Genomic DNA, 13,063 nt, shown 5'->3' on the forward strand with positions numbered 1-13,063 from the left:
CCTGCCTGACATTAAGAAGAGGAGCATCCTTACCCACACAACTTTCCCCAGACAAACGAACAGCAGGCTCATCCGTAGCTCCAGTCTGCATCCATGGGGTTTCATTGTTCCTCCTGAGCCTGCAGGGAGGATGCTCTGCACAGCTGAGTTTGTCCAAGCCCTCTAGAAAAGCTGACGACAGCTGGCCATGGCTCTGCCTCTCCTGCAAACCTCTTAATCCCACAGGAGCATCACTCTCACCCTTGCACTGCCTCTGTTTCTTTGCAGCTTCTTGGAGAGAGATCTGGATCTCATCACAGGCAGCTGTAGCAGTAATAAAACCTTCTTTACTTTGGCAGGACCCAACACCACTCCAGCAGCAATAAATCCTGAACCAGAGGGCAATTTGTCCTTTTTTAACCAATGCAGGCTTCAGAAGGATTAAGTTGGTCTCATGGAAACTGGACCTCTTCCAGTCTCAGAGACCTTTGGATGTGCAAGAAGTTGCCCCACATCAGACCAACCCACAGAGATGAACACAGGGTGGGTGCCCCTACACTGGAGCCAAACCTGCCTGTGAAGAGCTGAGTGAATTACCATCCTTATTTCTTAGCTCAGCACTTTGTGGGTAGGCTTAAGGCTTTTCCAGAGGATTTCCCTTCCCTTGCAGTTTCTGCTCACATCAACTTTTGTTCTACCCACCCCGTTTCCAGTATTCTGGGGATTGATTTCTCTGCTCCCCTTCCCCAGCACCACAGCTGAACTGCCTGCTGCAACAAGGCCACCTGCGCCACGCTATGTCACACTGTGGGGTGACACGGCGTGTCCTTGTGTCCTCACCCTCCCTGTGCATCCTCCTGAATGACCTGCAAGCTGTCCCTGCACGCCACCAGCTGCTCTCCATCATCACATCCCTGGGGGGACCCTACCGCAGCACCCTAGAGCTAGGATTCTGAGCAGCTTCCAGAGTGTTAGCAATGGGAGGTAGCAAGCACATCCCTGCTCCTGTGCTAAGCCTGGGCACAGCCTAATCCTCCCGGGCTTGACCAGCGTTGGTGACACCCCCACCCCTTCCCCTAAAGCAGCCCCATGCCGTGCATCCTGCTGCCGGAGTGCCCCCACCCCGCCTGCGCTGGGATTTGCTCCATGCCAGCAGGATCTATTACCTCACACGCAGGATTGATCCCCTTTCCCTTCATCCCCTCAACACCAGAGCCCGTTTTTCCCCACAGCATTGCATCACCACCACCTCCCCTTGCTAATTCTGCTCGTCCCCACGCACTCCTGCCACACTTATTTTAGTTTTTTCACCCAGGTCCATAGCGGTGAACCCGCAAACAAGGCTGCAGTGAGTCCCCGCTGCAAATGTCTCTGTGGGTGACGCTGGGGAGAGCAGGGCCGAGCATCCCCCCTGCTGCTCGGGGAAGCCGCTCGGCCGGGGCCCAGGAGGTGCCCTTCTCCAGCGGGGCGCTACCAGGATGCTCCAAGCAGGAGGTGACGTCCCAGTGGGGGGGACACGAGGAGAAGGGCTGAGACACAGAGGAGCTCTCCTGCGTGAAGCATGTTCGGGGGGAGACAGGGGCTGCAGGTTGACCTTCCCATCCCCTAACTCCCTCCCTGCCCATCCTTGGTCCATGGGTGCCCCCCTCCCCGCCCTCCCCTCCTCCCTCAACTCCAGCGCCGAGGAAGCCGAGCCGGAGGCAGTGCTGAGCCGGATATGCAGCGACTCCCCGCATCCCTCCTTGTGAGTATCCCTCGCTCCTCCTGATGCCTTCGGAGGAGACCGATGGACGGACGGACGGGCAGCCAGAGGTGGACTAGTCTCTCCTATTTGCAAAGCTAGGGTGGAGGGGAACTTCTTCTAATATCCCCTTCCCCATCCTCTGTCTTCATCCCCTCTTCCCCTCCTCCTCTTCCTCCACCTCCTCAGCCACGATACCCTTAAAAAAAAAAAAAAAAGGTGGAGGGAGGGGGGTATGGGAAACCTGCTGGCAGGTGGAAGGAACCGGGAAATGGAATCACCGTAAAGACTAGGACTCAGGGAAAAAAAATCCCCCCCAAAATGCCCACCCCCCTAAGGAAGGAGGGAGGGAGGGAGGCAGGGCGGAGGGGCGGGCTGCTCTGCCGCACCGGGAGACCCGCTCCGCCCGCAGCCGAGCCACCGGCTCCCATCCCGGCATGGGACAGAAAGGAGAAGGCCCCGACAGACCGACAGACAGGCGGGCGGGGAGGGATGCGGGGGGCTGCAGCGCGGCCGGCTGGCGACTCCCTCGCAGCCCCCCGGCGCCTCCCGAGTGTTTCTTTCTGCTTTTATTTGTGTCCTTTTTTAAAAAAGGATGATTTCCCCGGTGGTGACTGGAAGGCGGGTCACGCAGGCCAGCGGGCAGCGGCGGGGGGAGGCCGTGGCACAGGGGGAGGGAGGGATGGAGGGAGGGATGGAGGGAGGGAGGGATGCTGCCCGCCCTGCCCGCGCCTCTGCCCCCGCCCGGGGCCGCGGCCGGCGGCAGCTCCGCGCCGAGGCGGCGGCGTCGTGGTCCCCGGGTGTAGCGGTGCTCCCTCCTCCCTCTCCTGCCTGCCCTACTCTCCTCCCTCTCTCCTCTGCCCACTCCCTCACTCCTCTCCCTGCTCTCTCCTCGGTCTCCCGGTCCCTCTCTGTCTCTCCTGCCTTCCCCCCCACGTCTCCCCTTCTCTGCTCCTTCCCCCCTTTCTCTTTTCCCTCTGCCCCCGGCCTTTCCATCCCCTCACCCCCATTTTTGACGGGGGGGCTTTTGGCTTTGCCAGGGCAGAGCGCGGTGACGCCGCGGCAGCCACCACGGAGAGGACACAGGACCCCCCCCTGGGCCCGCCATGCCCCTTTGAGGGGGTGGCCTGGACCCCGAGACCCCCGCAGGGCCCCCCGCAGGGCTGCTTCGCCTGCATCGCCAAGCCCCCAGCTCTCCGGCAAGCTTCGCCCGTCCTGTCTCCTTCTTCTGCCGTTTATCTCATGGAGAGCAAGAGCTGCAAAGGGGACAGCCTGCGGCCAGCGGTCCCGTGCAAGCACTCGGTGGAGAAGAAGACGATGACCAACCCCACCACTGTCATTGAAATCTACCCCGACACCACCGAGGTGAACGACTACTATCTCTGGTCCATCTTCAACTTTGTATACCTCAACTTCTGCTGCCTTGGCTTCATCGCCTTGGCCTATTCATTGAAAGTGAGTACTGAGCGCGGGGCTCGGCGTGCGGGGTGACCGGGCAGGGGGAAGCGTTCGGGGGTTGTGCCTGATGTGAAACCCCACTTTGCCACCCAAATGAGAGGCTGCAGACAATGGGGATGGGGATGGGAAGAGCTGAGGAGCCAAAGATGTTACTTCAGGTGGGGAAGAGGTGCTTTCACTTGCTCCAAGTACCCTCTGAGGCTCCTCTGTACCGCGGTGCAGGGTGACAGGCAGGCAACACAGGGCTGCTTTGGCTCATGCTGCACCTGCAGGCACGCCAGCACTAGGTCCTTTATTTGGGATCCTGGCTGTTAGAGATCGTCAGGATAGGACCCAGCAGCATTGGGTGGTCAAGCAGGAACAGTAAGAAGCAGCCAGCCAGGATCAGCCGTCAGCTGGCAAGTTGCAGGGGGTAAGAAGCTTACAAAGTGCAGGGCAATCCTGCCTGTTTCTTTCTTGCCCTCTCCGTAATTAAAACACCAGAGCTCGTGGCCAGCTTCCCCCACCCCAAGCCCTATAAATCCCAAAACAAGGCCTGGAGACCTGCCAGCATCATGGGAATGGTGAGAAGGTGGAAGAGAGTGCAGGGGGCTTCCCACAGTGTCAGGCTGGGGGGATAGAGAGCTGTGTTGTTGGAGAGGGTGATGGCGTGGAGCACAGCCCACGATGGGAATGGGACCAGGTTATTATTCCTGATAGCTGCAGGGGAGAGCAGCCCGGCAGGAATGGTGCCTGGCAAACAGGCAGCACCTTGGCAGCTGCCAGGAGAGAGGGGCCTGGGCTGCCCTCCCCTTCCCTGCCTGCCAGATGTAAAACTAACTGAATGGATGTGCAGAGAGCCCGGGGCGGCTGGGTGGCCCGGAGAGGAGCTGGCTGATTTGTTTTGGCAGGCAGCATTTAGAGGAAGGCCAGGGTGCAGACAGGCTTCGTCACAGAAGCAGATCAATTAACCCCATACAGCTCCTGTGAGCTGCACTGTGAGCACCCAGCACTGCAAGGAGGCTGCTCCCAGCTCTTCAGGGTCTCCATCAGAAAGGCCCAGGGAGAAGTCTGCAGCCCCTGTCTTGGGCTCACCGAGCACTGGCCTGGTGGTGCCTGCCTCAGTTTCTCGTTCCCAAGATGGGAGGTGAGCTCTCATCCATTGCCTGTGCAGGAGGCTCTGCTGCTGCCTGCCTGAGGCACTTAATAGCTTAAATCATCCTGGGGCGAAGCATCACCACAAGCAAAGGGCAAATCCAGCCAGCAGCAGGCTCGTATGAGTGGGGGGAGCAAGTCCCTTAACAGCCCCCGCACCTTGATCCAACAAGGGAAGAAAACACTGGCTTCCTCCTTGTTTCTTTAAGCCTTTCCTTGTCTGTATTTGCCTTTAACAATTGACATCTTGCCCGTGGAAGAGGCTTCCGTGGGTGTCTGGGTACATGTGGTTCCTTGCTGCTGCAGCAGTGAGGGCAGGACAGCCTGAGAGCAGGGCTGACCCATCCCTTGGTGACAAGGTAGTGTCTGCCACCCACAGTGTTTTTAGAGGCTGGACCCTTCACTATCCTTGACATGGGATGGAAGGAAGGGCAAAGCCCAGGAGTAACCCGGGGCCTTGCACGGGACAGAGGTGTGGGCTCGGCATCTGTCTGCAAAGACCTAGAGGACACAAAGCATGAAAAAAAGAGGCAGTGGTGAGGGAAGGCAAATGGGCAAATTTGCTCCAAATCAGAGAAAGGAGAATAGAAGATGGCTGTCAAAAACCAGCCTTGGCTTTTGGGCTGGGAAGGCGGTAGCTGATGGGATGTAACTGCGGTACCCAAACAGAGGCAATGCTGAGCGGGTAGAAATAACTCTGCTCTGGTTTTGGAGCTCCCCAGTGGCTGTGACTCTGTGGCAGGGGGAAAATAGAAACAAAATGTCCCTCAGAGGCAGAGGACAGAGCTAGCAAGTGGCTGAAGGGATGCCGAGTGCTCTCATGAGCTGCTGTTGGGGTGAGTGGTGAGAGGTAATGCAGATGCTGGGGCACTAGCAGGTCTGTCCTGGGGAAGACTGGGATGTTCAGAAAGGCAGCTGGGTTCCTTACCCACAGCTACTGCAGGGATCTTCACAGCACCCTAGCCAGGCTGGGTGTTATGGTTATTTCTCCAGAAACATTTTTTCTTCTCTTTTACTGTCAGTAATGTTTTTCCCAGAAGTTCAGAGAAAACAGGAGCAAGAAATGCCCTGGGAACAGATATCCCTTCAAACAGGGAACTATCTTGTTCCTCTGCAATTAAATGTAAGGACATATGAGCAGTAGGCACTTAAGTCTGGCCTTTCTAGGGACTGACTAAGGGGTATTAGGAAGAAGAATGAAGCTGCACCTTCCTCTCCCTTGAGCCTCTTCTGGGACCCCTGACACAGAGCCCTCAGCCAGTGGAACACAGGTTTCCTCAAGAGCCATCAGTGCACTGATAACATTAAGTGGTTCCTGGGGTTACACTTTGGGGTTGCACCTAGCTTTTTAGACTTCCTTTAAATAACTGAAACATCTAGCAACTTCAGGAATTATCATTTTCACTATCAGAAATAGTATTTTCAATTCCCTGTCATAAAGGTCACTTGCTTCTGACAGATTCATGCTGTTAATAAAGCAGTATCTCCTTCGTGACCCAAGTCCATGAGATGTTTCAGTACATATCTTAGCACACCCTAGCATTTCCTCTGGTTTCAGCAGCATAATGCCCACACTGGAAGACAGATATATCCTTGGTACACTGGAATATTACTGTGAAGCTGCCTCCTTCCTCATGCCCTATTTTATTGGTTTCAGCCACATCTGGGAAAACGGGCATGTCTGCCTGGCCTTTTGCATGCTAGCTACAGCCTTCTAGATTTCTTTCTGCAGGGAGATGCTATTTCAGGGTGATAACCATTTACTAAAAAATGTCAAAAACCCCCACCCCAGCACCAAAGAATTTGTGAAGAAAGAAACACATGTTTTCAGGTGAGGGCAGAAACTGTGACATACAAGCCACATTCTGTGTGTGACAGATGTCACAGCCAAGAACCCTGAACAGGAGTGTGGCAGCATGCCTCATCTTTATTTACCCCTATAGCAGGCCAGATCCTCAGCGAACACAGCTTGCTGGGCTACAGCGGGGTCACACAACTCATGGATCCCTCCAGGGGTCATTTCCAGCATGCCAGGCTTCTCAAGGTCAGCCTCCCAGAGTGCAAGCAAGGCACTTGCATCTAATCATGTGTGCTGGATGCTGGGGGAGGAGAGATCAACAGCAGGACCAGAGAAGTTAGAAAAGCTCTAAAGTAACCCTAACCCCAGCCCAGCACAGATAAAAGTACCACTGCAACAGCAAAGCTCTGAACTCAGTTGATTTTGATCAGAAGCAAATGTTGTGGTCTGATATTCAGCAGCTCCCTCCCTTCCCCTTTCCCAGCTCCAAGTGGTAATGAATGATGCATCAGTGCCTGGTGGCAGGAGATCTCACTTCAGTTGTTCAGAGCTTCGTCTCTGGAGACTGCTGGGGTGAGCCAAGTCCTCTGTACCCATTGTGCCATGAGGCAGTAGATCAGAGGAGCTGGGATCTGAGATGAGCTGCAGTATGGATGCCTCGTTGTGGCTCTATAGAGATGAAGATGCCAAGGAGCCTTGCTGGCTTTTTAAGCCTCACCAGCAGCCCACAGCATTGCTTGCAGAGTTTTCTTGCCCCTTGAGGTCATGGAAATGTGCCAAGCTCTCTTGCCCACTCTCTGCCCAGCCCTTAGCACACAGCTGTGGGCACGACTGTTTGCCCTCCTCTCTTGCCACTTGTTGATCTTCCTTGTTTCGAGTGGAAGCAGACCAGCACAAATCCACAGCTATTTATTAACCCTGAGAGGCTGCCTCACCCAGCCTCTCAGGCAGGCTCTCATCCTGCTTTGTGGAAGGAGCAATGGTTTATGGATGTGGGTGAAATGCAGGGGTGACAGTCCCGTGATGCCAGTGCCGGTGTGGTGGAGGCACGTGGGCTGGAGAGCTCTTGAGCAATTCACAGAGCAAATAAATCCAAGGATCGCCTCCAGAGCTCCTTCTGTGCAGGGACATGGAGCTCTGCATAGAAATGGGTTTACTGACAACCAGCTGTGGACTTCCAGGCTGCCTTAAAAACAGCCTCATTAGACTCGTTATCAACAAACCATTTGTCTCCTTCTGCAAGCTGAGGCAGCACTTTTCACTAGAGCAGCAAGTTTGCTGCTCCCAAAAATGAGAGGGGCTGAGAGAGGGGAGGCAACTGCTGGGGGAGGGACTGGGGTGGTCAGAGCCAAGGGGAGCCCTTGGAGATGTTGCAGAATGTAAAACCCCAAGGAAACAAAGGGCAGAGGACAGTGAGGAGAGGGAGGAGAGAAAGACCCCTTGAGCACTGACACACTGGAGGTGTGGGAGGACACAGTGAGATGGAGATATTGGAAGGTAAGGTGAGCAGCAGGGAGGAGACAGGCAAATAAGGATGGATGGATGGATGGATGGATGGATGGATGGATGGATGGATGGATGGATGGATGGATGGATGGATGGATGGAAAGGCCACACCACCTTTTGTTGCTGGGAAAGGAGAGGCCAGCTCCTCTTGGTCCCAGGATTTGCATCAAAAGCTGGCTGTGTTTCATGTAAGGATAGGCATGGAAGAAGAAAGAAATTGTGTAAGTTGCCAGCCTGGATCAGAGGTGAGCTCTGCCTTGTCCAAAGGGGGATTTCCAAGGATGCCATCACACAGTGCTTGGAGGTGCCCAGGGAAGCCCCAGTCAACAAATGTAATTATCATCACACTCCAGTCATCTCAGTGCAAAGCAGGGCCAAAAGTCACCATCTAGTTTTAGGCAAGAGAAAAGGGTCAAAGGGATGATGAGAAGAGCCTGTGGCTAAGAAAACACCACACCTTGGTCTGGGTGGGGGTTCAGCCTTGTGACCTTGAGGACCTGTCCCTCACTATGCTTCATCTCTCTGGCTGTGGAAAGAATCAGCTTCCAGGGCTCCCAGAAGCTCGAGCACCAGCTGCCAGCACATTATGATGATGGTGGCCACAGGAGCATGAAAATAGGAAAAGCTGAAGCTTTTCCTAAGACAGACACCAGCATCTCCTTAAGGACAAAGCAGGGAAGGAGCTGAAACATTTATCTGCTCTCCAGGAGAGCTCCTCCAAAGCCTGGCTCAGTTGCCACAGTAGGACATTAAAGTGGGACATCTGGAAGCATCTGGGGGTGCAAAGCCATGCAGGAGGAGGCAAGGCTGCCCTGCAGAGATGTGGGAGGCTGGAGCTGTGAGTGGTGTGTAAGGAGAAACTCCTTTTAATTGCACTTTTATGCCATGGGGGCCCTTGTACTTCTCTGGTGCTTAGAGGCTCCGTTTCAGTGTAAATGATATGGGCAATCAGGGATGATTTCCATGAGGGTGACCACTGAAGCCACAGGGGTTAGCAGGAGTGTGTGGGTGGAACCAGCTGGAGGTGCAGGGAGAGGAGGCAGCTGGGTGCCCTTTGGTAGGAGCAAGGCAGCCATCGTTTGGACTCAAACAACAGGAAAGGGAAGAGATAGAAGGGATAAAAAAAAAGGAACTGTGGGGAAATGGTGTCACTGGGGAGAGGGCAGCCCTAGGCAGCATGACAGGAGCAGGGCCAAAGGGAGAGCCATGGGAAAGTCAAGGAGAGGTGCTGCTGAAGTGTGTCGTGGGAAAGGGCTAAAGCACCAGTCACGAGTGTGAGCTGGTGCCAGGTGGGAGATGCTGCTGGGAGAGGCTGCTGGGAGCACTGGAGAAGGCTGAGCCTGGAAATCAGGGTTGTAGGGCGCCCCAGGGAGAGGAGGAACGGGAGGTGAGGAGTAGGAGACAGCTCCTGGGGCCAAGAGGAACTGGCCTCCTCACACAGGTGAAGCGGCTTGGCTGCGGGAGGGTTGCAGAGCTCGGTGTGCCGGCCGTGCCGGTCTGCTGGGGAAAGCTCCGTGTGACAGCAAACACTGACGGCAAAGGCCAGCGTGCCTGCGGCACAGAACACCGGGATACAGTGCGGGAAGGGGCAAAAGGCATTTGCTCCATGTCGGTTTTGCCTGAGGCAGCCCCACCGCTGGGAAGAGGAAAGTGTGTGAGAGCTTCAAAGAGTCTGCTGGGAGCGGCAAGCGGGATTTCTGGCCTGAATCCAGCACCTCTGGGGCTTCTCACCAGTGCGTGAGGAGGTGCCAAATGTCTGCTGCTGCTGAGCCCAGGGGTTTTTGGGAGGATGTTAAACGTACTGAATAATTTCAAATGTGAGTCATCCCGGACATTCAGCTGACACAGAAAGGCATGTGGGCTCCCAAGCTGCCGGCTTGATGCTTTCCCAGAGATCATCTCCTCTGCTGAGAGCTCCAGCCAAGTGTGCCCAAAAGACACATGGAGTTTGTGACTGTCCCTCTTCCCAATCCCAGAAGGATGCTAGCTGAGCACTCCACAGCAGGGCAATGGCCCCAGCTCCAGCTCTGGGCTCCAATGAGCAGGGCACATCACAGGCTGAGGACATGGCACAGTTTGATTTAATACAAGTATGAAAAATAGGCTCATTCTTGTCTATGTGCCTGCCAGCACCAGATCCCGTGGGTCTCATGCTAACAGCAGCTTCTCTACCCACAGTTCAGAAGATCAGGGGTTGCTTGTGCAGAGAGGTCCTCAGTGGTGTGATGGAGAGGAGGAATGTTGCTTGAGGGTCTGAAATGCAGTTTTGGAGGACCTGTGAAGCAGCAGGTCAGTGAGAACAAGGGGTGCAGCAGCCCTTCCCCATGTCTAGCAGAAGGCTTTTAGGACAGCCCTGCAGGTAAACCCTGCAGGAGGAAGAGAGAAAAGTCTGTAAGATGTGGTCTGAATCTGTTGCAGTGTCTTTTCAGAAAGCTCCTAATCGATAAAAGCTTTTTAATATTCCTTGGTCTGACTCTGGGGCTGGTTTTTGCAGCTTTCCACCCATATCTGGTGTCCACCAGCAGTGCCCAGCGGGGCTCTCACTGCTGGCAGCAGGGCAGGCCAAGGGCTCACAGCCCCAGTCCCCACAACCCCACCCTAGAGAGGACAGGGGGGCAGGCCCTGCCACACCCTGGGCACCCTGCTTGGATACAGGAGATGGATGGGGGTCAAGTGTCCTGGTCCTTTTGTCCAGGTCCTTTTGTTCATCCTTGTGGCTCCAGCTGCCTGAGTCTGCTGAGTGCTGGCTGAAGGGGCAGCCTGGGGACAGGGACATATCTCTGCTAGGAAGCAGTGGAGTCTGACCCCTCCTCTGCTGGGATCCAACTGCAGAGCTGCTGCTGGTGCACAGTGCCATCAGCTGCCTGGCAGTGCCATCCACTGCCTGGCAGTGCCACATGCTGCCTGGTAATGCCATTGCTGCCTGGCAGTGTCATCTGCTGCCTTGCAGTGCCATCTGCTGCCTGCTAAAGCTGTCGCTAGTGCATCGGCAATGCCCGCTAGTGGCTTTGTTGCTGGCAGTGCCATGCACTGCCTGGCAGCCTGGGAAAGGTGGGGACAGGCCAGTGACATGGACATGCACAATCATCGCCCACTGCAGAGCTGTCCCAAGGAAAGCCCATAAAATCCCATAAAAGCTGCGGGATAATGAAGGGAGCAGACTGTGCTGTCAGAATGGAAAGCTGCCTGTGGCAGAGATGCTACACAATCCGCATAAGACCTGCAAAAGGAAAGGAACTCATTAACCCAGGACTACTTAATATGCTGGAGGCTCGTGCACAGCCCTGGAGCTGCAGTAGGATGCTGTGCCAGCTTTCACCCGCTCGGCCACTCGGTGCAGAGGGAGGCACAGGGATGCACACCAGACCTGCAGCCTCCTCCCTTGTGGGCTGGGTGGGCCCAGCCTGGCACTGCAGGGCCAGGGCGTTGTGACATGGTGGGAACGAAGTGTGCTTGAGTGCCTGTGTGCCTGGGGTGTACAATGGCATCTCAGTTCCTTTGTGCACCTTCAGGCTCCAAATGACACAGCCCCACTCCAGGGACCATGGGGCCCTGGTTTGCCTGGTTGGTAACAGCAGCGGGCCACTCTTCCAGATCTTCTCTGCTTCCAAGAATTTCCAGCCCACAAGTATTACAGTGCTTGGCTTCACAAGCTCAACCCATAGCAGAGACGGGGTGCAAACCTCACCTCAGGGCGTTTTATGGCACCCCAAGTGCTCAAACACAGAGGCCCAGCCCAGCCCTCACAGTGCACCTGCACAGGTAACCACGTACAGGTGCACTGGGTTTTGTGGCTGTTGCTTGAAACAAGTCATGTCTTTCATATGTGTTGCAATTACTTTACTTAATTATCTTTTTGTCTCAGGTCCGGGATAAGAAACTCCTCAATGACTTAAATGGAGCAGTTGAAGATGCCAAGACAGCCCGGCTTTTTAACATCACCAGCTCAGCCCTTGCCACCTTCTGTATCATCCTTATCTTCATCTTCCTGCGATACCCTCTCACTGACTACTGAGTGAGGCCAACAGCAGCTGCTGCCGCCAAAATGCCTCTATGCCAGAAGTGTCTGCAGTTTCTTGTAGCAAGGACACACAAAACAAGCCAACCACTACACCTTGATTGCCAAAAAAAAAAAAAAAAAAGTCAATTAAATACATAAATAAATGTTAAATTAGTTTATCAGCCCAGCTGAGCATACCTTTCTTGCCCTGAAATGGTATGTGAACAGCTGAAGGAAAGGGCCTGACTCTTACACGTGTACAGGAAGAAAAATAGACCAAGGAATATTTGTTTTATGGCCAACAAGCTGTGTGAAAAGAGCGTGCAAAGCCCAGAGCTACGCACACTTAGTGGCAGACAGCTGAGCTCTGGGAAGCAGTGGGGTCCTGTGGAGCTGGAGACACATGCAGTGATGGATGGGGATCATGGCAGGGCTGGCTTACAACATATCAGGTGTGTTCAGACCGCCCCACCACCCCCAGCTTGAGGGGGTTTCTTTTCCTTTTTTTTTTTCTCTTGAATTCCATCCACTGGTTCAAACAACTCCCAACCCCTGGAGAGCTGAAGGTGTTAGGAAGTTTATGCTGGGGAGCCCCAAAGCCTCCAGAGAAACGCCAAAGTGTGAAAGGGCAGGTTTCTCCTTGGGATCTCCCAGCAGTGCTGAGAAGGAAGGCACCTTCTGGAGAACTCGCCTAAGCCACCTAATTGGAGTGCTACTGTATTTCTGTAAACAGTCAATAAAAATATACCTCTGATATGTGATGCTGCTGGGTTAATTCCTTCCTTAGCAGGGCTGGTCTCCTGATCTCTATGGGCTGGCAAGAGAAAATGCTAATGTCTCCAGCAGCTGCTGGGAGAGATTTAAAGCAGGAGTGAGGGATGCTGCTGCAGGTCGGGGCCGCACGCAGCCGTGGAGGAGAGCGCAGACCCAGATTGAAGAGCAGAGGCCTGGGTGACTCCGTGCTGGAAGATCTATGGCAAGCAGGCAAAGGCAGCCAAGTGGAGAGGGCCTCCTCCCCTGCTAGGACCAGTGCTGAAGAGGAAATAAATCACCACAGTCTGACCCTGCTGCTACTGCAGCACTTCCCAGGGTCATTATGAAGAGGCAGATTTCGGAGAGGACATGTGTTTGCCACTGAAACAGGCAGGAGCTCAGAGCCCTGCCCAATAGCTGCCTGCAGCTGCCTGTCATGCTGCAAATCAGCACACCCTGACTTAAAAACACCCATAAATGAACGACAAGATCAAGACTAAAATACAGCCTATCAGCCCCTCTGACCCTTCATCTCATCTCATATGCCACAGCTGCCTCATCTTTTTCCAGCTGTAAGATGACCTCATGCCAAGGGGCAGCAATCAGTGCAGACCAGCCATGGAGCTGGGAGAAGGCATCAGGATCCACCTTTGTACCCACCCTGAAAGCAGAGGTGAGGCAAGAGGTGGGGAAT

At 54.7% G+C, this 13,063-nt stretch overlaps 1 protein-coding gene across 3 annotated transcripts; it reads left to right on the plus strand.

Moving 5' to 3' along the window:
* Nucleotides 1-1,479: 1,479 nt before the first annotated feature.
* On the plus strand, nucleotides 1,480-12,377 carry IFITM10 (interferon induced transmembrane protein 10). Of its 3 annotated transcripts, none has more exons than XM_054635322.2 (3): nucleotides 1,480-1,723; nucleotides 2,761-3,175; nucleotides 11,482-12,377. In XM_054635322.2, exons 1-3 carry the CDS (start codon nucleotides 1,614-1,616, stop codon nucleotides 11,629-11,631), a joined length of 675 nt encoding a protein of 224 aa, XP_054491297.1. In that variant the 5' UTR covers nucleotides 1,480-1,613; the 3' UTR covers nucleotides 11,632-12,377. The 3 variants fall into 3 exon arrangements, with proteins under 3 accessions (XP_054491297.1, XP_077036040.1, XP_077036039.1); XM_077179925.1 differs by having other exon boundaries at nucleotides 1,706-1,791; XM_077179924.1 differs by lacking the exon at nucleotides 1,480-1,723 and adding an exon at nucleotides 2,073-2,341.
* The last annotated feature ends 686 nt before the right edge of the window (nucleotides 12,378-13,063 follow it).

This window comes from Agelaius phoeniceus, chromosome 6, assembly GCF_051311805.1.
Source record: "Agelaius phoeniceus isolate bAgePho1 chromosome 6, bAgePho1.hap1, whole genome shotgun sequence".
Classification (NCBI taxonomy): Eukaryota; Metazoa; Chordata; class Aves; order Passeriformes; family Icteridae; genus Agelaius; species Agelaius phoeniceus.

Bases quoted from the DNA above. Each gene is read 5' to 3' on its own strand.
- IFITM10 (XM_054635322.2), top strand. From the start codon at position 1,614: ATGGGTGCCCCCCTCCCCGCCCTCCCCTCCTCCCTCAACTCCAGCGCC. The intron at 1,724-2,760 runs GTGAGTATCCCT...TGGCTTTGCCAG, and splicing joins GACTCCCCGCATCCCTCCTT to GGCAGAGCGCGGTGACGCCG. The intron at 3,176-11,481 runs GTGAGTACTGAG...TTTTTGTCTCAG, and splicing joins CCTTGGCCTATTCATTGAAA to GTCCGGGATAAGAAACTCCT.